At 37.3% G+C, this 23,831-nt stretch overlaps 2 protein-coding genes across 11 annotated transcripts in view; one reads left to right on the top strand and one right to left on the bottom strand.

Annotated features, from left to right (window-relative positions):
- Positions 1-1,651: 1,651 nt before the first annotated feature.
- On the bottom strand, positions 1,652-13,625 carry LOC101745007 (septin-2). 2 transcript variants are annotated; one of them, XM_012695584.4, is made up of 8 exons: positions 12,941-13,625; positions 9,683-9,874; positions 9,345-9,603; positions 6,345-6,495; positions 5,565-5,730; positions 3,950-4,106; positions 3,334-3,418; positions 1,652-1,945 (listed from the first exon to the last, which is right to left on the bottom strand). In XM_012695584.4, exons 1-8 carry the CDS (start codon positions 12,948-12,950, stop codon positions 1,859-1,861), a joined length of 1,107 nt encoding a protein of 368 aa, XP_012551038.2. In that variant the 5' UTR covers positions 12,951-13,625; the 3' UTR covers positions 1,652-1,858. The 2 variants fall into 2 exon arrangements, with proteins under 2 accessions (XP_012551038.2, XP_004932192.2); XM_004932135.5 differs by lacking the exon at positions 12,941-13,625 and adding an exon at positions 12,074-12,409.
- Positions 11,677-23,831, top strand: part of LOC101744869 (carboxypeptidase D) — a 25,254-nt gene continuing 13,099 nt past the window's right edge. For 7 of the 9 annotated variants that reach the window (XR_009973693.1, XM_062669762.1, XM_012695559.4 and 4 more), the window contains exons 1-2: positions 20,979-21,176; positions 23,553-23,655. Coding sequence is in view for 8 of the 9 variants with exons in the window: in XM_062669762.1 (XP_062525746.1) it covers positions 23,565-23,655 (91 nt within the window). In the remaining variant the exon portion in view is untranslated. Of the gene's footprint in view, positions 11,806-20,971; positions 21,177-23,552; positions 23,656-23,831 lie in introns of those variants that run through there. The other 2 variants (XM_062669765.1, XM_062669763.1) reach the window with 2 other exon arrangements.

Here is a 23,831-nt window from a genome sequence, read left to right as displayed (position 1 = left end):
CTCGGACTTCGGCGATGCGAGACTTTACGTCGCGTTGTAGGGCACGCATTCGAGTACGATTTTCCACTGTAGGATACCTATCGTAGGCGCGGATCGAAGCGTTCTTAGCTCTAAGGAGTTCCCTAATATCGTCGGGCAATTTGAAGCGGTGAAGGAAGTCCTCCGCCACAACTTGCTTCGATGACCTATCTAATGTCGAGGTGATGTGTGACGTTACGATGTCTATGGCTTCAGCGGTATTCTGAGGAGACGGGGTAGAGTCCGGGCTAAACGGGAGCGATGGTGGATCAGATTCAGCCAGGCTAATGCCCAGCGTGTGCCAATCCACCACAGTCCTCGTGACGGGAACGGAATCGGGAGCGCGACCGAGCTTCATAATGACGGGGCGGTGGTCTGAATCTAACTCTAAAACTACTTCAATCGAGTGTAAGCGCAGAGTTACGTTTTTTAATAACGCTATGTCGAGTATATCCGGGCGATGCGCGATATTTAGTGGGTAGTGAGTCGGGGTTAGCGGAGCGATGATATCGAAGGCGAGATCATCGACTAACGCGTCGAGCCGCCTGCCATTAGGGGTTGTGGTGTGTGAGTTCCACCTGATGTGTTTACAATTTAGGTCGCCCGCCAGAATGACAGAGCTTCCCATGCCGAGTAGCGCCTCGATATCACTGCTTAGAACGGATAAATCCTATAAACGACAGCTGATGTGCAGTAAAAGATCACAATAGACTAAGCACTCTATCTCGCTCACACCCGCTTGAACAGTCGCTACCTCGCGCTCGCACCTACAGCGGGCTCTCAATGTGTCTGGCAAGATGTAAGAACCATTAAAACTGTCCGGCTATTGGGGTAACATATTTTTATAAGTCCCTAAGTAACATATATAAAATGTAGCTTTTATAGTATAACAAAAGTATAATTAAAATTTATTAAAGTTTAGGGGTGTCTGGCAGGGGGTAACAACTGGAAAAAGTGTCCGGCAACGGATATCGTGATTTCTAAAGATATTCTGGAGTAAATATTAAAAAAAAAAACCTTTATACTTTAACGAATTTAAGGTACTATTTTATATACCTTTACTGCCTGTTACCTGCCCAAGTAACCACAATCGAAACTCTATAATCGCGGGTCGTTCTTACCTGTGTTGGAGACATACACAGAGAAACTTTCAGCTTTTATAAAATAACGAAGGTCTGGCTGTCGCGGGCTCTTGCTCTATTACATTTTAAACGCCGAATTTGTATTCTATGTTTATTAAATACTAGCGGCCCGCCCCGGCTTCGCTTGGGAAGTAGCGCACGCAATGTAAAGAATTTTAGGTAATTTTTTTACACATTGGGTTACATTATTGGAGTTTCAATAAGGCTCCCTAATTTGTTTGAAAATATAATAAATATAGCCTATGTCACCCGGGGATAGCGTAGCTTTCCAACAGTGAAAGATATTTTTAAATCGGTTCAGTAGTTTCGGAGCGTATTCAATACAAACAAACAAACAAATTATTCCTCTTTATAATATTAGTATAGACAAATTGCAGGGTAAGTACCTGATAACTACTAAACCTGATGGCCCACTTGGTCTTTCGTTTCCTCCAATCTGAGCTGTTTATTTATTTTAAGAAAGCAAACGGGTAGAAATAAAACTTCATTCATATGTTTAACAATAGAGTTTATTGGTTAGGTACACAACATCAGTGAAAAACAAACTATTGTATCAAAAGTCTAAATTCATTATTTTTTTTCTAAAGAGGTTTCTTTTTCGTTCATTAGTAATTATTGTTAAAACTTTACGATAAATTTACTACTAAAACCTACAATTTACTAAAAAGTCGTAGATATAACACAATATCTCTGGAACGCTATACATCTATTATACTGTCGTGTTTTTTATCGGAAGCTTTTAGTTTTTGTTGCATTTGAGTTAACATATCTTGCATTCTTCGTATCTGTAAAAATAAAGTAGAATTTTTGAAAACAAACTATTTGCAATCGTGTTATAAATCAATATCATCAATTTCAATCAAAATGTATTTCAAATAAGGTATGAAGGTTAAATGTAAGGAGCACCATCTTGTATAAAGGACAAGTTGACAAAGTATTCACCTGTAAACACCAAGTTAGTGTTGACCAAGACTCACCAAAATAGTGCTAGTGTAGGAAGTGGAAATGATATGAATTGAACAGTTTTAAACAGACTGAAGTGTGCTGGATTGAAATTTAGGTCAAGTCGTCGTGGCCTAAAGGATAAGACGTCCGGTGCATTCGTTGTTGCGATGCACCGGTGTTCGAATCCCGCAGGCGGGTACCAATTTTTCGAATGAAATACGTACTTAACAAATGTTCACGATTGACTTCCACGGTGAAGGAATAACATCGTGTAATAAAAATCAAACCCGCAAAATTTTAATTTGCGTAATCACTGGTGGTAGGACCTATTGTGAGTCCGCACGGGTAGGTACCACCGCCCTGCCTATTTCTGCCGTGAAGCAGTAATGCGTTTCGGTTTGAAGGGTGGGGTAGCCGTTGTAACTATACTGAGACCTTAGAACTTATATCTCAAGGTGGGTGGCGCATTTACGTTGTAGATGTCTATGGGCTCCAGTAACCACTTAACACCAGGTGGGCTGTGAGCTCGTCCACCCATCTAAGCAATAAAAAAAAATAAAAAAAAAAGTGTTATAATAGTATACAGCGCTGTTCTTCAAATCCTTCCACTTGCTTCTATGGCGCCACCTTAATTGGCTCCTTTTCAGCGGACACTTTTTAATACTCTGAAAGGGTGCTCCTTACTTCTAACTTCCATACTATAAAGGTAGAGGTAAAGACTGTCTTATATGTGAGATAAGTTGAAAAAGTGTCCAGTGTGCTTACTGCGAGTTTTCTAACGTTCTCGATAGCGTAAAAGTTAGCCCAATTTTGTATGCAGTTGGAACAGCGCCCCTAGCGGCAAACGTAGGCAAACGATTCCATTCCATACAAATATAAGCAACTTTTACGCTATCGAGAACGTTAAAAAACTCGCACTAAGCACACAGCTGTAAGCAGCAAATTAAAATTTAAAAACCTACAAAAATAGCCCAAGCGTAGCAAGTGATGCTATACGAATTTTGATGTCTTTGAAATGGCATCACTTGCACAGTGGCGCCACCCAATTAATCGTTTTTGACGGACACTTCTTCAAACATAGGTCGTGCTCCTTATTTCTGCCCTCTATCATTTCACATGATGAGCGCTTAGTTAATGATTGAATTTATATTATAAGGATGAATAGAAAATATAAAAAAAAAATATGGCATGAACTAATGGCGTAGAAAATATCAATTGATATAGGTACCTCTTCGTCTTTTTGGAGCAAGAGTCGATCAGTGTCGGTGATGACCACGTCGTTGTTGTTACCCATAGAGTCTCTCTTCAGTTTCCTGACAACATAATAGCATTTTGTTGATACTATATCATATTGTCGACTTTTATGCATTTCTTTTTCAAGAACGGGGCAATTTCTGCCATAGTTGCTAGTATTACTAAATAATAATAATATAACTCTTTATTTAACACCACATGTAAGCATATAAAACAAATAATAGACGGTGACATAAATTGGCGGCCTTATCGCTGAAAGCGATCTCTTCCAGGCAACCTTGCAGGAAGAGGAATAAACAAGCTAGCATGGACGGTGCTATATCTTAATAAACTTACATAAAAATATATACTTAGGTATATACACATGTAAAAAATAAATAAAATATAAGATAGCCTTATATACGATTAAATATAAATAAATACTAAAAATATGCAAGTAAATACAAAATAAGTAGCAACTTATACAGTTATATCGTGGGAGCCATATTATTGTGCAAGGTAGTGCGATTTTAATCTGAATCACGGTATACTATCTAATTTGATCAATGTCAAAATTGAATGACAATGAATTTTTATTGCATATTACGTACCCCCGTTCACGCATGGCATGTTGTGAAATTTGAGAAATGCACTGAGCACGGAAATTTTCGTAGTGCACATCTTGAGTCACGTCCTTCAGATCCTGCATGTGTGTAGAAATTAACATTGTTCTAAGTTTGGTGAAGTCTGAATGCCGTGGATTTTCAACTGTTAAACAAACAATTTTAAATAGTAAATAGGGCCATTAGCACGTATAATTCATATACTCCCAGCGCTAGAGCTGTTATTAATTTTATTATTAATATAGTCTTCGATGCCATGCATCAATCTTCTATGTGTAGAAATACGCAAACAACGCTTGTGGTAGGTAATGTTTTAGCTATTTTCAACTGATCACTTGTTGTGTAACTGTTGTTCTTTTTTATTTATTACATAGATGGGTGGACGAGCTCACAGCCCACCTGGTGTTAAGCGGTTACCGGAGCCCATAGACATCCACAACGTAAATGCCGCCACCCATTGTGAGTTAAGAGTTCTAAAGTCTCAGTACGGCTGCCCCACCCTTTAAACCGAAACGCATTACTGCTTCACGGCAGAAATAGGCAGGGTGGTGGTACCTACCCGTGCAGACTCAGAAGAGGTCCTACCACCAGTAATTACGCAAATTATAATTTTGCGGGTTTGATTTTTACTACACGATGAAGGAAACTTCACCGTGGAAGTCAATTGTGAACATTTGTTAAGTACATATTGCATTAGAAAAATTGGTACCTGCCTGGATATTCGAACACTGGTGCATCGCTCAGCACGAATGCTCCGGACGTCTTATCCTTTAGGCAACGACGACTTCAAGTAAAATTCACACAAACGGTATTTGAGTCGACTATTATCAAAGCCGGCAATGTGACACACACTTTTGGACAATTATTGGTAAATCAGAAAAACGAATTATTGACTTTGTATTCCATTGGCAATCACAAAACTCTTCTGAACGACATCTTAGATAAATAACAGGTTAAGTATTAACCTTTATTTAATGCAGGTTTTGAACCGAATTCTTTGAAGGAGACGATTATATTCAAATAAATCTGTATTGACATATCAATAACATTTTTTTGTCCAAATGCACAGATTGCCACCTTTGATAATAGACGACTCATTTGGCTAGGTGTATTTAAGACCAAAGGCATAACACAAAAGGTCCTTAAGAGCAGAAGTGTTGACCGATTCAGTCGATTCGGTTCGAGCTGCTGCTGGTTCGGTGTTTGCTGCAAAGCAATTATTAATTTCGATTTTAAGGGTAGTACAGTCATTTTAGCAATGCAATTGAGGCTTCAATCAGCTCTCTGGCAAAATATTCGTTTTTAGGCCCTTGTAAACAATTAAAAAGAAACGCGGATGATAGTGATAGCCGCACTGAAAATAAATAGTAACACGTAGGTATGTATTTGTTCAAATTGTCATTTCCCTATATTCTTAATAAAACTATTTTAAGCAAGACTGTGGTTAAGCTTGTCTGAATATTTTCGCTTTTATTTTGCTTGACTGATAGTGTGTATGTGCTGGATGTGTACATAGGTATATAAGGGCGGAAAAACCGACCAGTTTTCATAATTTTAGTTTTATAATACATTGTTTACAAAAAATATAATAATATATAAATACCATCAACAATCCCCCACGGATACTGTCTACCCCGCACTCTTTTGCCTCCCATCTCGAGGACTATATCAGAAGCGACCACAGCAAATGGGGCCGCTTCCTTTAACTCGCGGTCTTGTTGTTTGAAGTCTTCATCTTCGTCGCTGTCACATTCCGGGAATTGGTATACCTGTTAGAAATTAGAGAAATATGGAATACAACGTATTTATTTAAGATTATATAAATCTCTATAGTTGTATTGTGTGAAAACGATCAAACGATATAAGGGAGTGAGGGAGTCACACTTCGGTGTGTCCGTAAAGGCTAGCACACTCGGATTTAATAAGAGCTCTATAGCTTTGGACTATTTTTGGTATCCGTACATAAAATCGAAGAAATATGCAACTTGCAAGCCACACGTGAAGGTGAAAGCAGAAAAATTTCTAACGCGCTGTTCAATTTTACAAATTCGTTTGCATTTGAGATTGAGATCAAAAAGATATTTTAGCTATAAAACAGCTGCAATAATTGTGGGATAACAACTAGTCGCCGATAACTATTACATTTAAAATACCCACTGCTCATAGCTAGCTTGAAATTGTAACAAGCCATAACACTTTTTTAGGGTATAATATAATTTAAACCATGATTCTCCGTACTTTGACATTTTTAAACACTTTTACGGAAACACAAAAGGAAAATTCTGTTCATTGATATCGTCTAATATATGAAATACATATTATACAACCTAGAAATTTTATAACTGGATAAACATTAACAAATGTCAATTGTCATAAAACTAACTTGTATCTGGTGTTCTTCAAGATCGTTAAGTATTCGTGCCTTGAGTCGTTTTATTTCGATCGCCGTAAGAGAGTCCGCTTTTGCGATTACCACCACGATGTTCACTTTGCGATGCAGACGCTTCATCATTTCGAGATCCACTTGTCGTAGGCTGCAGAATACGAATATTTAGAGTGTTATTATATCGGTCTTTATGCATCCATTTATTACAATCTAATTCAAACTAATATCAACGTCTGGAGATGGGTGACGACATTCACCTTATGGTATCTCTGCGACCAGATTAGTCATAAATTGACCAGTTTAGTCATAAATTCCTATGCCCATACAAACAACGGATTCTACTTGTCTACCTGATTCTATTCATCCCAAGCCATATCACAATAATAATCCTTGAAGACATCACGGGATAGATATTTTAATTAGGACAGTGAAAAGTGTATTGCCGGCCGGTTTGTCGTTCTAGGTATCACTGGTACGTAAACAACTGGCAAGAGAGGTCGCAACAACAGCAGGAATGGATAAGTCTCAAATTTTCACTTCAAGTTACTTGTACACCACAAATTGCAAGAAAATCTCCTAAATGGAGAAAGACAATAAGCAATATTTTAAGCAACGACAACGATGGACGACGATTAGATTAACAAGAATAAAAAAATATATACAATTGGATCCAATACTGCTATTATTAATTAAACTTATTGTCTGTTATTGAGAAACTAATAGTCTTATTGCCAGTGCCTTCGCCGTTTGACCGTTTTTTGAAATACAAAAAATAATACTCTTCTCGAGTATGTATTGTATACTTCGGGCCAAATGTCTAAATTTGTTTTAGTTTCATCTCAAAGACATTGTTTGTAAACCTCGTTGATCGTAAGAGACAATAATACCAACAAGTGCATTGTTACAACATTAAATCAATAACAATTGCAGCGTCTCAGTGTTAAGAAATAAACAACATTTCAATAAAATTGTTTCATCCAGCTATCATTGATCACTTTATTACATGGCATTCATATTTGACATTAAATGCTCTTTTACTAAACATCGAGATACTAAATTAATAACTCTCAAAATGTTAATGTCGCTTCTTTTAGTTAGCTTTTTCTATAGTAAACAGTAATGTATTTTTTCCAATTTATTTCTAATGTAAATAGAATAAATAGGTAAATTAAGAGTGATTGGTTTACTTTTTTACTAGGCCTTTGTACAATTCTAAATTGGTAATATGTATATATAAGCAAATTATACTACTAGTAGATAAAACTCAACATGAATAGCAAAGCTGATTAATATGTAATATATTATAATATATTTTGACAGGAAAAACACATCTAACAGGTTTAGACAATTAACACAAAACACAATTTTTAAAATTTATACGCAATAATCTAAAATTTACAATTTCATTATATTTTTAAATTGGCCGCGGCCCTGGCACAATGGTACAAACTAGTACAAAAAGGTTGTCGGGTCAAAATATGAGTAGAAAAATTGATCCATTTTATAGTTCTCATGTTGAAACTGCAATGAAAATTAGATCTTGACGTTTTTTATTTTATCAAACTACACTCGTGACTAACCATCGTTGACCCAAAAACTGTTTTTAAGCGACCAATTGTGTGTAGTACCCGTAGACGAAAATAAACACTTAATAAAACAATCGAGGTCAAATGACTTTAATGGAAATAGTCTATCCGGATGTTCATTTTGAACGAGTGGTTTTTTTTTTAGTATTGAAGGATTACTGGTGGCCCGGAGGCCTTTCCAGTTTCACCAGGATAGGTGGGCGAGCAAAGGCTCAGCCAGGAGGGGTGGGATTTGTTAACAGCTGCCCAAGCGCCTCCGAAGGAGACCTAACAACTCAAGACCAGCTGCTTCGCGAATGAATCTACTACCGGATCGGTACCGGACCGCTGAGAAGATCCGGCGAGAAACTCAGCGATAACGAGTGGTGTTGGCCTAGAGCCGTACCACGCCATCTCTTCTTGTGGATATCGTAAAAGGGCAATTAAGGGGTTCACCGGACAACAGCATTCTCTTATACCTACATGCGTACTGAGTACGCCAGCTGGTATTTACTAGAGGGATGTATTATAAACCTTTATGGAAAGGTACCATGGTCCTACACATTTCTGCCCAGATGCATTCCGCTTTGAATGATGAGACATCCGTTTTACAATACGATTGTAGTTCGATCGTATATCTTATATATCTTGTAGTTGTATCTTTCAATATTTTTATTTCGCGTAGACAAGTGAATAAGTCATAGACCTTTTTTTTTTTGATTGAAGGATTACTGGTGGCCCGGAGGCCAATTTGCCATCGGAGCTAATTTGTTATCGGAGCTCTAGACATCGCAAAGGAAATGTCGCACCCGCATAGTAAAATACTTATGGGTGAAGTCACAATTATCTTGTATAACTGCTTCCCTTTTTCAAACCAAAACGCATTACTGGCAAAAAATAAGCTGAACAGTGGTATTTACAGGTGCGGACTTAGAATACCGGAGTATTAGGTAAATTATGTGTTGACTTATTTGATTGTCGACATGAATTAAGTACGTATTTCATTAAATAATTATATACCCGTCTGTTGGATTGGAACACCGGTATAATCGCATCGCTTGATACGAGTACAACGAACGTCTTATACTTTAGGCCACGACGACTATTACATTACTTACTCTACTTTACTCTATGGATAAGGTAGACACTGAATCAATGAATTTGATCAATGAATTTGAGATTTTAATTTAATGCTTCAAGACGGACAACGGCATGCCTGTTGTCCACGGTCTACAGTAACCACACAACCGCGTATCGTAGCTAGGTTCGAAAAGAAAACGTGATGTTTAAATGAGTTTGTCAAATTATGTAAATTAAGCAACCAGATAGCGGAACATGTTGATGAGTGCAGTTCCGCTAGCAGTGTCTCAAATGAGATACTTTCCCAACAAAGAAAACTATGAATAGAATTAGTTTACGTAGCGATGCGTACCTATGCGCCCAAGGCGGAACGAAGTAAAGACAGCAATGAACTCGGTTGTCCTGCATATGTCGCCTGTTCAGACCACTTTCATCAGTAAAATACTGCCTGAATTGTTCGTCAATGTATGCTGAACAAACGCGCCACGAGTCTTCACAGTTAATCGCGTCTCCAAAGCCAGGCGTGTCAACAATCGTCAGACGTAATTTGACGCCTCGTTCTTCTATTTCCATAGTTTTCTTTTCGATTGTCGTCGTTTTTTCTATTCTATCTACAGAACAAAAACATTATAAAAGTCTTCATAATATGAAAGAGCTGCTTGTTAAAATAATTAGTAATTTGTTGTATACCTTGAACATCTGGAATTTTTCGATTTTTGTAAAGATCTCCTAAAAATAAACTGTTTATCAATGTTGATTTTCCGAGGCCTGATTCTCCGACAACCATGAGAGTGAAGTCGAAACCTCTCTTCACTGATTTGCGGTGCACCTGTTCAGGCAATGTAGCAAATCCAATGTAGTCGCGTTCACCGCGATCACGTTCTAGTGAAACAACCAAAGCTGAGATTAAAATTTTATAACTGTATATGATATATCCAATACAACATAAATGAATTAGCTTGAGTTTTCATAAAGACGTACATTGAAGAATTAGTACTTATGTAAAACTAACTAACCTAAATACTTAATAAATACCTTTCTCGTTATTTAATTCTGCCCATCTGGTTCTGAGTACATTGATTTTGTAATTAATTAAACTATTTCTTGCTCGATGATAGAAAAGCGACCTTAGTCACTGATAACTCAGATTTAGTTTTATGTATTACAATTTCTTTATTCTTTTTTTTGAACCAAAAAAAATTTTTTTTTATATTTTTCTGTTATTAATACTAAACAAACTTGTCAATGGTTATTAATAATTAAAAAACAGTAGACAAAAAAGAATATGGTACTCAAAATGGATGTTTGAAAATAAATTTAATCTTTGAAATGTATTAATACTTAATTAGTTTTACACTATGTACCTTATCAACGGGTAGGCACGAAGAAGTAAGTCCCGTTTGTGGTGTGATGCCGTATTCGTAAAACATACTGTTATTTACGATAGTTACCGTAATAGTAACAACAACGGATACAAGCGAAACTACATATCTTGACTAAAACGTAAGCATTTCCTGTATGTGAACTAACTATTAGCAACACTAGATACCGTTTACGAAATAGCGCTCCGAGCGTACAATAACTACGGTATCTTAGTTCGGAATAAAATTAAAAGAGTTATAACAGTAATGACGAAATCATAATGTTTTGGTTCAATTTCATTGAGGACATCATGTGTATTATAGACGAGACAAAGGAAGCAGGGCATTGCAACGGAAGCGGCGGAGTGGAACGCGACAGGTTCCCTTGACGCTCCGTGCTCAGGGACATTGTCAGCGCGTGATTCTTCTAATGAGGACATAATATAGCGAAAGCTATGAACGTGCTCATCACTGCTCTACAGTAAATACATGCAATTATATATTCAGCTGGGACAGATTTTCTGTCATTCTATGACGCAAAACACTATGCATCTCAGTTGAGTATAGGTGTTCGTCCAATGCAAATGAGCGGGCGATCTCCATGTCTTAAAGTGGTTTACGGCAAGTCCGCGTGAGCTCGACTTGAGCACCATGCCTGGATATAGTCAAGCAAGCTTTATATTATAAATAAACACATACTTTAATTCGAAATTTTTTTAGTTCCTTTATTCATTATTACTTCTTCTTCAAATTTTTATCACAAGATATTTTAAGTATAGTATTTTTCTACAGCAGTGGTGGAACGAACTAATAGACCACTTGCTATTAAGCAGTTACTGGCGCCCATAAATATCACAACGTGAATTTCTTCAAATACTTCAAGATTTCAGGTCCACTATGTTGTATAACGGCTATCACACCCTTCAAACCGGAACACATTACTGCTTGGCGGCATAACTAGGCATAAATAACCTACACGTGCTGGCTTAGAATACCCTATCGTTCAATAACTGGGCGAATTTATAAATTTTATTGTAATTTTTATTAAGCCACGTTATTTCTTGAATATTAAAGTCATTCGTGAACAACTTAAATACGTCATAAATCTGCATTCGGGATTTGAATACCGTCACGGTCGCATTGCTCAATAAGAGTAGACCAGGCTGACTTCAAAACTTATTCTAGAGCGTTTGATGTCTTTGTTAAAAATAATTTATATATAATAAAAACATTTAAATAAACAATCGATAAAGTTGAGCAATACGTGAGTGACTCGCTCGTAATGTATGTCATATTGTTTTGTATGTTGGTATGAGAAAAGAAGCGAAGTTTCAATCGAGTGCAAGTGAACATTTCCCACGCTGAAGACAATGAGGATAATTAGACCTTGTAGATATTTTAATGTCTGTGTGAAAAATATTTTCTTTGCTGGATTTGTGATTACTCTGAACGGTATGTGATACGAAATACTTACTATTTACTTTATTATATATAAATAGATGTTAATACTTCTAAGCTATGTTATTGTACCTTACAAGTTCCGATTTTATTATTCGTATTTCATAACTTAACCTTATAATAAATTACAAGAAGATTCGCCATTTTACTACTATTTAAAAATGACAAGACAATCTTATAATATATTTGCTAAAACTAAGCTATTACATATCATAATTATTATGTTATATAAGCGAACCTAAAACATTAAGTAGAAACTTACGAATTTTTATGACAGTTGTGATTGGCGATTTTTTATTTCCATCATTTTTTTTCAGTTCGTCCTTATCCTTATCACTGAGATTAATGTCTAATATAGCGAAAGAATCACTGTTTTCCATTGTAAAGTTCGGTACTGATTAACTATTTTGCGTTTTAGTTTTTGGTGTCAAAAAATTTTAATGATACATATAACTGATTTTAGAAACCATTATAATTTTGTTTCCCGATAAGTATGATTTTTCGCGTTTGTGGGCGCAATTTATTTACTGGCTGTGCGTACGTTAGTGCAGCGTGCTTGTGTCGCCACATACTGACACTGAGCCCTGATAGAGGCGTTAAATTACGTCACTAATTTAAGCATATGAGTAGTTAAATTGGAAAATTTAAATAGGACGAGACGAAATGCAATTGTCGGGCTAGTTGACCTGATAGTTAATTAGTAAGTAAGTACTGTGTTAAATGGCCCTTTGAAAAAGTTTACATATTTCATATTTTCTTTATAGGCTGCACAATTTATTTTTAATGAGTTTTCTCGGACTACTTTTTGAACTATTATCCGAATGTTTACTATTATTACTATTATTATACTGGTATTTATTTATAATATACTTGCGATTAACCAGAGACATGGTTGTACGCTGTGCTAGAGGTCACAGGGTACGGCCATGATCATTTATGAGGTATATGATCACCTTCGTAATTTTTAAGCAGGTATAGCATATAGGTATATGGTATATTTAGATAATCATTTAGGATAAATCTTACCTTTGAATTAGGCACGTTGAAATTTTAAATATGATAAAATAAACATGAATAGCCTTCGCAATTAAAACTACTTTAGAAACATCAATGTGAAAAATAAACTTACCCATAGTCATCTTGCCGGATTCTTTCAGTTATAATCTCAATTAAATTATTTCATATTGATATATTTTAGGTGAAAGGGAATTGAAAATTTCAATGTAATTTTTATTCCGTTCCTTCGTCTCGTCCGGGCGTCGCTTCATACATTTATAATTTCTCGTAAGAATACGCTTTTATCGATCGATTAATTTGGCTTTAGATTTTTTTTCATTTATTTTAATATCAGGCCTTTTGAATATTCAATGATCCAATCTTGATCTTATCTTGCAATGTGGAATTTTAAATTTTCAACGTTTCTTCAACCTCTTTTGTCTTTAACATACATACAATTAAAACCGCAAAGAAAAAGTCGCGCGACATCTAACGTAAACTACGATGCTAATTCTAAAAATGTATAATTAATTAAAAAACAGTAGAAAAATTTAGGAAAAAATAAAATCACATTGTTTGTGCGCCGTCCTGTGCGTATTGTGTTACGTAATGTGAGGGCCCCGGGTCGAGCTCTCGCCCCTGGTCGACTACCCTCCCTGCACCCCTGATTTTAGGCATGCGCGTGGGGTGCGCGCTTTTGCTTTCGGCAAGAAAAATCTTAGGTTCGCGCAACAGAGTTCCACCAAGCCGAAACAGCTTTAGTGCACGCAAGCAGCGGGGTCTCTACTGCGATCGATACTTGCTATCGCGCCGGTAGACGCGCTTGTGCAATAGCGTTGTAACCCTCATTGCCAATAGTATGTACATCACACAAAACATTTTACTTTACACGGTGACCTAGATGCTGCAGCGCCCTAGTAATACTATCCAAGGTCGTAGATTTGATAACAAGAGACAGTATCGTGGGCGTGGTAGTTTCACATAATATGCCAATTTTGAACAAGAAATTTTATATCAAAAATTAATCCATGAGATTTTATGGGCAAAATTGGTTTTCATTTTTCTGAAAATATCACACCAAACTTCGGTAGACATTCCGTATTTTATTGTTTTGAATTTGTATAAAATAAAACAAGGTTATAACATAAAGCGATTTAGGTTTTGGTCGAATTAATGTTATCAAATAACAGATGTGGCTATGTCACAGTCAGTGCGAGAGTAACTGGGATAACCCCTTAGGGTACCACCAGTGATTAGGTAGGGAAAAAAATCACCGCTCCCCTCTGAAATCGTTTTACTGGTAAATTAGCGGAATCCGTGTTGAGATTAGCATGTAACAAACACTCGAGGTTTGCGATGGATTGATACTGAACTTGAAAGATGAGTCAGTGCTATGATTTATCGTTGTGCGACGATGGTACGATGCATGTACTGCAAGAATAGAAAGTACAGTGAGTCGAGTACGATTTTCACACTGACTTGCTGCCTCACGACTGCTGACTGACTGTTAATGGCTCGCGTTAATCTGCAGGAGATGCTGTAGACGACGTTGATGACGCGCTGATTACAGCGAAGGCCGTAGTTGTTCGTAGGTCATCAGTACGTGGGCGATGTTATTTTTCGTGCTTTCTGAGGCAAAGAGATATCATCTATAGAGCTAGTGACAATGCCTGTTTAACGGAAAGTTTGGTATGCAGGATTTCTTGAAATTTTCGCTAGTGCAAATCTGGTTTCAACCGAGCTTTATCTATTTGGTATTAACATGAACGCTTTTATATTAAATGAATCAAGTTGTAGAAGGAATGTCTTAGGTATTCCTATTTTGCCCATTTTTTTTATATTTTCGATGAGCATAATAATTGAGGAAACCTTGACTTAGCGATGGCAGCAACACTCCAATCGAAACCGAATCTTGTTTGTCTTGTAAATCTTTGGCCTCATGTGTATTACATAAAATTGCATACCTGACGTTTCAATAATAGTTAATTCCGATTGACCTTTCCAATGATAAAACAGAACCCCAAAATACATCGTTAGCTTATAATTCCCAAGAGCGTATCCGATAACGAGTGTCCCTACTCGATTTCTAATTTGAACCTTGAGGGCCCCCTAATTTGGATATCGGCTTTCTGAGTCAAAAGGTTATCTCATTATATTCTATAAACTGTAGTGAATAATGATTCACTGTAAGAAATTGAGTAAATTTGTATAATACCTACTGAGTTTCTCGTCGGATCGACTCAGTGAGTCGCGATTCCGATCCGGTGGTAGATTCTGCGAAGCACTGCTTTTTCTAAAGTTAGTGTTAGCAAATTCTCTCAGGTTGAGCCCGTGAGCTCACCTACCAGTCCGGGCGTAGCTGGAATTGCCTCTTAGGCTACCAGCGAATAGGTGGGGGAAAACACACACACGCACACACCCGCAAACACACGCACACACACACACACACGCACACACACACGCGCGCACACACACACACGCACGCACACACCCACGCACGCACACACCCGCACGCCCACGCACACACACGCACGCACACGCACACACTATTACACACACACACACACACCAGAAACAGAACAATGGCAACATAAGACGCCTGCTCGAATCAAACGACTATACCAGGGTTTAAATCCTGTAGGCAAGTGCCCTATTGCTCTACTGCATGTGTTCACGAACGACTTCCAGTGCTTTTTTTTTATTGCTTAGCTGGATGGACGAGCACACAGCCCACCTGACGTTAAGTGGTTACTGGAACCCATAGACATCTACAACGTAAATGGGCCACCCACCTCAAGATATAAGTTCTAAGGTCTCAGTATAGTTACAACGGCTACCCCACCCTTCGAACCGAAACACATTACTGCTTCACGGCGGAAATAGGCGGGGTGGTGGTACCTACCCGTGTGGACTCCCAAGAGGTCCTACCACCAGTAATTACGCAAATTATAATTTTGCGGGTTTCATTGTTATTACACGATGTTATTCCTTCACCGTGGAAGTCAATCGTTAACATTTGTTGAGTACGTATTTCATTAGAAAAATTAAATAGAATTAATTAGAAAGAATAGAAATAAAATAGAACCGCAAAATGTAATTAATATATGTATAATGTACATCTTCGCAATTTTTGGCGTATTGTGAACCCACATCTGTATGTACCAACATCCTGTCTATTTCTTCCACGAATCATTCATGTTTTCCGCTTTAGTCTGGAATAACAAACGTACCAAACAGTCATTAAAGCTATTTGTACGATTTAGTCTCGCGTTTTTTGGTGTCGTTAAGCGTCTTTCCAACGTTTTGACGTCGACGACCGTGAATACTGGAAACTATTAAACTCGTCATAAATAATATAATGACAATGAAAAGGCGATATTAAAACAGTAAAACTAGTTTTAATTATGCCTAGGATGCATGTAAGCCGAAGAAAATACTATAGAAAACAGTTTTCAAGCCTAATGTCACATTGTGGGTGGTGAGCACATGTTGTAATGTCCCTGGACTCCGATAAGTAATGAATAATAAGGTCGAAAGACAGGGATCTGTTCATCTGTAGCAGTGAACAGATAATAGGTTCACCGCTACAGGCGGTAATAGTTAACTATATTATGTGTAGATACTTACCCATTGCAATCTCCGAGGAAGGTAATAAAACTTATAAGTTACATTTTTTACTAACTATATGTTTATCTCTATATTATATAAAAATGAATTGCTGCTCGTTCATCTCGCTAAAACTCGAGAACGGCTGAACCGATTTGGCTAATTTTGGTCTTGAATTATTTGTGGAAGTCCAGAGAAGTTAAAATGTAGATAAATTTGAAAATGCTTGGAATTAAATAAAAATAACAATTTTGTTTTTCCTTTGATGTGTCCCCCGTCGGTCTTTTATTTATCGATTGAGGCACTACGAAGTCTGCCGGATCAGCTAGTTTAAAATATAATATATGTATTTTTTTTGTGAAGTACAACAATTTCGCCCAGAAAGCCGTTAAGCAATTAACACCACCATGACTTAACACCAGGTGGGCCTGGGTGAGGCCAGCTTAAAGTCGTCGTGGCCTAAAGGATAAGACGTCTGGTGCATTCGTATCCTAGCGATGCACTGGTGTTCGAATCCCGCAGGCAAGTACCAATTTTTCTAATGAAATACGTACTTAACAATTGTTCACGATTGATTTCCACGGTGAAGGAATAACATCGTATAATAAAAATCAAACCCACAAAATTATAATATGCGTAATTACTGGTGGTAGGACCTCTTTAGTCCACCCTGCCTATTTCTGCCGTGAAGCAGTAATGCATTTCGGTTTGAAGGGTGGGGCAGCCGTTATAAACTATACTGAGATCTTAGAACTTATATCTCAAGGTGTGTGGCGCATTTACGTTGTATCTGTCTATGGGCTCCAGTAACCACTTAACACCAGGTGGGCTGTGAGCTAGTCCACCCATCACAACAATAAAAAAAAAAACACCACTTGAAAACTATTCAAGACTTTACAAATACTTTCTATTTTAATACGTAATGTTTGTAACGGAATCTTTGGACATGATTTTGACCCCCTTGAAAACGCCGGATTAACTCGAAATTTGGTATACTTATTGAGGACCAATGACAAGACAATACAAGATTTAAAAAAAGAAAAAAAAATTGAAAAAATTGAAATTCAACTAAAAAAATGAAAAATAAATAACACTTCAAAAAAACTAACAAAATACGCTTTTATAGAAAATCCAACTAAAAAATAGTAAATAAATTTTAATAAATTTGAATTAATACTAGTATAAGAAAAAATGTTTTTATTTAAAAAAAAGCGTGGGGTGCAGCTATAATTTTTTTATAAACAGATATGATTATGAACTGAAAAGCATGGTTGGATATGAAGGTTGGGTATGAAAAGCATTGTTGGATTTTCTATAAAAGCGTATTTTGTTAATTTTTTTAAAAACAATTATGTATCTTTACATTATTACACCATTTTTAAAATGAGAAAAAAGTTAACTAATTACCAAAAAAATTTGAAACTATGTTTTTTCTTTTGCATAAAAAGAAATTCAAATTTTCAGCAGGAGTGGAGGAACAAAGTTCTAATAAAAGTGTTCCGTAAAGGTCACGACCCTCGGCACTGAGGAACACAACGCATGAAGGAGGATTGTATTGGCAACAAGTATTACAGGAAGTTTTTTTTTATTGTTTAATGGGTGGACAAGCTCACAGCCCACCTGGTGTTAAGTGGTTACCGGAGCCCATAGACATCCACAACGTAAATGCGCCACCCGCCTTGAGATATAAGTTCTAAGATCTCAGTATAGTTCCAACGGTTGCCCCACCCATCAAACCGAAACGCATTACTGCTTCACGAATCACGACAGAAATAGGCAGGGTGGTGGTACTTACCCGTACGGACTCACAAGAGGTCCTACCACCAGTAATTACGCAAATTATAATTTTGCGGGCTTGATTTTTATTACACGATGTTATTCCTTCACCGCGGAAGTCAATCGTGAACATTAGTTAAATACGTATTTCATCAGAAAAATTGGTAACCGCCTACGGGATTCGAACACCGGTGCATCGCTAGATGCGAATGCACCGGACATCTTATCCTTTAGGGCACGACGACTTATCTTACATACTTAAGAAGTCAGTATTACAAGTTATATAATAATAAGACTATAATAAGACTTTTTTTTTTTTTTTTTTTTTTTTTTTTTTTTTTCCTACTTAAGCTGAGAGCCTTGAGAGGCTATGTCAGCGTAACCCTAACTTTTGTAGGTGAGCTCACGGGGCTCAAACCTGACGTCGTTGCTAACACGAACCCTAGCAAGAGTCGTGCTTCGCAGAATCTACCACCGGATCGGAAACGCGACCCACTGAGAAGATCCGGCGAGAAACTCAGTGGGCTGTGTCTGAGAGTTAATTTACTCGTCGAGCCCTTCGTCGCAAGCGACGGGTTCGACGAGAACGGTGACCGGTGCTTGAAGTACCTAAAAGCACCGTTAGTGGATCAGGAGGATCCGAGATGACGTGTTTAGGGCGACGTCGACTGCTTTCCATTCTGTCCGCAGGATCGGGAATGTAGTTACCGGCGGCCACGATGAGAGGGTTCTCGTGTCGTGCCGCTTTATCGAAGTGGCGCATGGACGCCGACTGAAGATACTTACTGATGGACTCTAAGTCCAGGTCGTCATGGAGGTCGACGTTCCTGACGAACCACGGGGCTCCGACGGCTATCCTGCAAAAACGGGATTGAATAATTTGAAAGGATTTTAAGTGTATGCGGGCCGCGTGAGCGAACACTACACTTGCATAGGTCATGACGGGGCGTATGCAAGTTTTGTAGAGTGTCACCTTATTTCTAAGGGACATTTTACTTCGCCTACATATCATCGGGTAGAGACGTCCTAGAATGAAGGCGGCACGGTCGCGTACCGTCTTGATGTGGGGGCGGAATGTCATCCTACTGTCGAGGGTGACGCCTAAATATTTGACCTTCGGGGCCCACGGTATGGGCTGGTCGAACATCATGATTGGGCGAACGGCGGGGGCGGGGTTATTGACGCGCCTAGTCGGGAGGGGGATGCTCAGCGTGGTGTTCGGAGGGCGACCCCTTTTGAAGAGCACCGCTGTGCTTTTCGTGGGGTTGATGTCGATGCGCCACTTCCGGAACCACTGTCCCATGGTGGTAGCCGCGGTCTGAAGTCGTCGATGAAGCAACGCCTTCTTCCTACACGAGTAGTAGATGGCGGTGTCATCGGCGAAGAGCGCCAGATGGGTCTCCGGAGACCGGGGTATATCATTGATATACAAATAAGACTATAAGAGATTAGCTCAAATTTATACTAGAGTTGGAACGATTACCACTAGGGGCGCTGTTCTCTGGCTCTCATGGCTCTACTCTCAAAGCGCCGTCACGCTTATACGCTTTGTAAATTTTGCGGCTTGTATTGAAGAAAAGAAAACCTGCCCATGCTGTTTGACAATATACGTCATGCTATTAGTAATTGCAACTTATAATTTTACAGAGATTATCCTATTTTGAAATCGTTCAATGGGACGAGAAACATTAAAAAAATCTTCATAGTAAAAATCGTTCGTGAAAATATTAGGTAGGTACGTACTTATATAAAAAGCACTTTTGGCATAGACACCTCCACCACAGCAATCCAATCCCGGCGTAAAACCACTCGATACGATTACTCCTTACTCGCTAGGCTTTCCTCCTCCTCCCTCCTTGCGTTGTATTCCTCATTGCTGAGGTTCGTGACCACCCTTTTGTATCACCTTCGCACGCACGATCTTTCTCCATCCATTCTTGTCTCTGGCGGTGTGGTGGGCGTTGTGAAACGTGGAATCAAGAGCGGTGCGGATCTGGTCGGACCAACGTATTAGGCTGCGCCCCCGAGGTCTTTTCCCATCTACCTTACCAGTCACGATGAGCCTCTCGAGATTTCTACCATCCTTTCGTGCAATGTGACCGAAGTATTCAAGGACTCTGCGAAGACACTGGGATGACAGCCGCGAGGAGATTTTGAGTTCTTGCAAAATTGATACGTTGGTCCGAAATGCTGTCTTCGGAATACGCAGCATCTTTCTCCAACACCACGTCTCAAAGGCGTCAATGCGTCTGCGGTCTGCAGATTTCAGTAACCAGATCTCAGCGCCATACGAAAAAAGTATGCCATACGAAAAAAGCTAGGCTATCAGGACTTGGTAAATATTGAAAGTAATTGTTTCATATGAAATCAGGCCGTTATTAATTCTTCGCTCTACGAAACTAAATTTACATTGTTTTTTATTTGTAGTAAAGCAGTAATGAAATTCCTGAAATTAATTATCCACTCTCCTGACAAAAACTCGAATAGCGGGTAAAGTGATGAGAACTACGTCCAAAGAAAGTTATACAAAACTTACGTCACGGTCACAGAAACATTTATAAAAATGCTAAAAACTCTGTCCTATTTCAAGACCTATAAAGCAGGAAATACAATGCCTGGAAAGTTTTAAAAGCGTAATTTTACTTTTAGGTAAAATGAGTCTTGTTCCCGGGTAATAAGAACTGGTTTAGTGAAGTTGTTTTGAGAGAAAGCACTTTCCGGTTGTGTGGTGTGTTGGATGACGCAGATGACGTTGTGTCACGTCGAGCACCAGCCTTAGCTTACCAAGTACCATCAGTTGCCGATGTCATGCCAGTCGAGCGCAGTTGGCTCGTCTGCTAACACTAGATACAGTTATTTGGGTTATAAGCTCGATAAAATTCGCTTTTAACTTATTTTATGTTTGTGATTTTCGAACTTTTTAAATGATACTTAAAACTGGTGTACTGATTAAATTTTTAATATAGCAGATCTCCATTTTGCTTAAGGTAAGATTTTATTATTTTTGCCTTTTACATTTTCTGATTAAAATGCTTTGCATCTTGAGTAAATATCAAACTATTGTACAATGTATTTATAATACAAAAGTTACGTACTATCTGCCATACTATGTTTTATGTCTTATTTAAAAAAAAAGCCTTAAATACAACTGCTTTTTTATAAATGTTGTCTATTAACGCAAAATGAAAACTCAACTCATCTATATAAATTACTATTACGGAATGTAATTTTTTTCATTTAACAAATATTATAACAATAAATTTAATGAACAGATTTTCAAATGTAGGTGTGTATCTGTATTCGAATCACATTTGAAAACTTTCACAGAATAAAAACTGCATTGTTTAAAACAAGCATCATAGTTTCACGTATAATAAGAACGTGTGAATTTACTACACATGCACATATGTATATCATACGTATATAAACAATCCCAATTAGGTATTTTTGTTACACTTATAGTCTTCAATTTTCCTTTTTTTGTAGTCGTTCGCAAGCAGCTTGGAGTACTAAGCTGAATGAATATTTTGTTTACTTTAAAAACGAAAGTTAGTATGTAAGAGTGTAAAGAATAGGGTCAATGTGCCAATGCCAAGAGCGGAAGGAAAGCTCACCGTTACCATCACTCTCAGACGAGTATACACCTTGTACAAATAAAGCTATAGGTATTATGTTTACAGTACAAAAGGCATTCTTATTTTTTGCATTCATCGAAGTAATGAACAGGACAATTTGATTATAACTCAATTTAAATATAAAATAGCTTGAAGCAATTCACTGGCCTTGGTGTTCCACTTTTGCGTAATATAATAAAGATATTACAAATGTTCTTAATTGTGTGATTATTAAATGTTAAAAAGTGTATTTGACCGAATTTGTTTAATCATCTTATCTACCTATTATTACTTAAAAAAATTACTAATAGCGTCACTTCGATCCATTGTTTTTCCAACATTAAATTTTATAACTTGGTATTTTCTGTGATCACCAAGTACAATAATGAATAATAATAATAATTAATGTACATAGGAGAAAAAAAACAAACATAATTTTAATTATGTCATAGATATTCTTTAATATCCGTTTTAATTATTATTCTACGTAATTCACGAGGAGTTTCGCTTATGAAATGTAACAGGGAATCTGTCTGCCGTATTTTATCCAATATTGTCACAATTTAAATTATATATTAACGTTAAACGTACAAAATTTTTTGTAGTTCTATTTTATTGTGAATTAGTAAGGTCTCTACTAACCCAGTGACCTTCTGTGTCGACCGGTTGTACCAAACTAGAGCGACGACGAAGGCTCGCTTGCTTCCAAAAACTCATCATAACATTAAAAAGAAAGCCGCATACTAATCAACCTACCGTAAAACAGTAGTTCACACTGCTGAATTACAACAATTACAACAAGAATCGTGAATTATTTCGTTATATTATATTTGTAAAATATCACGGTGTTCCTCAATGATTTTGTCTAGAAATCGATTCGGATCAAGCATGAGTCAATCACAAATCACGATAGCCACATCGCGAACATGAATTGCTAGTCGAAGGATCGATAGTTGCGAGTACCTACAGGATTTCAAACAGTCGGTCTTAGTACTATCGTAAAATGTATTTATTCTTCTCATAGATTCTTGAATCGAGAAGCAAGATCATTTTTCAGGTACTGTATGTAGTTCTTTCAAACGCCCACCGCTGCCGTGAAATGTACAAAACTGTTTTTTTTTAAATCCACTTTTATAATTACTGTATTCCTAAATCAAAAATGTAGGGCTAATCTGCTTTTTGAAACGATTGCTTTCATATGATATTGTTTAATTCTCTCATCTAACTAACTCAAACTCACTTGCAAGCAATTAGTGCAGTGCTAGTGTTTTTGTTCTAAATTATATATTAATAACTTATCGTATTAGGGATGAAAATTGTTTTTTCCATTATTACATTTAATTGATATTTAGTCATGAATCTGATTTTGTTTTATTATTATGACTAAACTTATTTCGTGAACTTTATGTCGAAAGAAAGTCTAAACTGTTGTCAAACCATCTTATTACGTAGTCCCTGTGCTTACTATCTATTTTTTTATTTGACCCTATGCAGACAGGATTACGAGCCACCCGATTTTAAGTGGTCGTGATTGCTCAGAGACATCAGCAGACCCATACCTCATTGTTTTCGGAGCCACTACTTCGTGTAGCGCTTACCAGATATGTATTTTATTCGTCGTGATTATTTGTTTGATATAATCCTATCTAATTCACAATGATATTTATAGCTTATTTATGAACCAATTATCAACTATTTTATACAATATATAATTATGAAAAATCTTCTAAAGGCTCTTATATTTTTCAGACTTACTACAGCATGGAGGCGAGAAAAAAATTATTTTTAATATACTTTATGCTGGCTGGTTCGACATTTGCGCAATCTTTTCATAATCCAAGCTTAAATGGAGGTATTTGTGCACAATATCATTAAATAAAATTAAATAAAATATTTTCTAATATTTACAACATTAGGCAACTAGAAACTTCAGCAAATAAATAAGTACGTAAATTCTATAGGTACTTCACACAAGCCTTAAAGGCTTTGTTGGAAGGTTGGAAACTCTAAACTGGGTCGTGATCGATA

Source organism: Bombyx mori, chromosome 8 (genome assembly GCF_030269925.1).
Source record: "Bombyx mori chromosome 8, ASM3026992v2".
Taxonomy (NCBI): domain Eukaryota; kingdom Metazoa; phylum Arthropoda; class Insecta; order Lepidoptera; family Bombycidae; genus Bombyx; species Bombyx mori.
The sequence above is the reverse complement of the archived record's forward strand: the minus strand, read 5'-3'. Positions and strand labels throughout refer to the sequence as shown.

Bases quoted from the DNA above. Each gene is read 5' to 3' on its own strand.
- LOC101745007 (XM_004932135.5), bottom strand. From the start codon at position 12,191: ATGGAAAACAGTGATTCTTTCGCTATATTAGACATTAATCTCAGTGAT. The intron at 6,496-9,344 runs GTACGCATCGCT...CGTATTCTGCAG, and splicing joins GTTCCGCCTTGGGCGCATAG to CCTACGACAAGTGGATCTCG. The intron at 5,731-6,344 runs GTTAGTTTTATG...AATTTCTAACAG, and splicing joins TTGAAGAACACCAGATACAA to GTATACCAATTCCCGGAATG.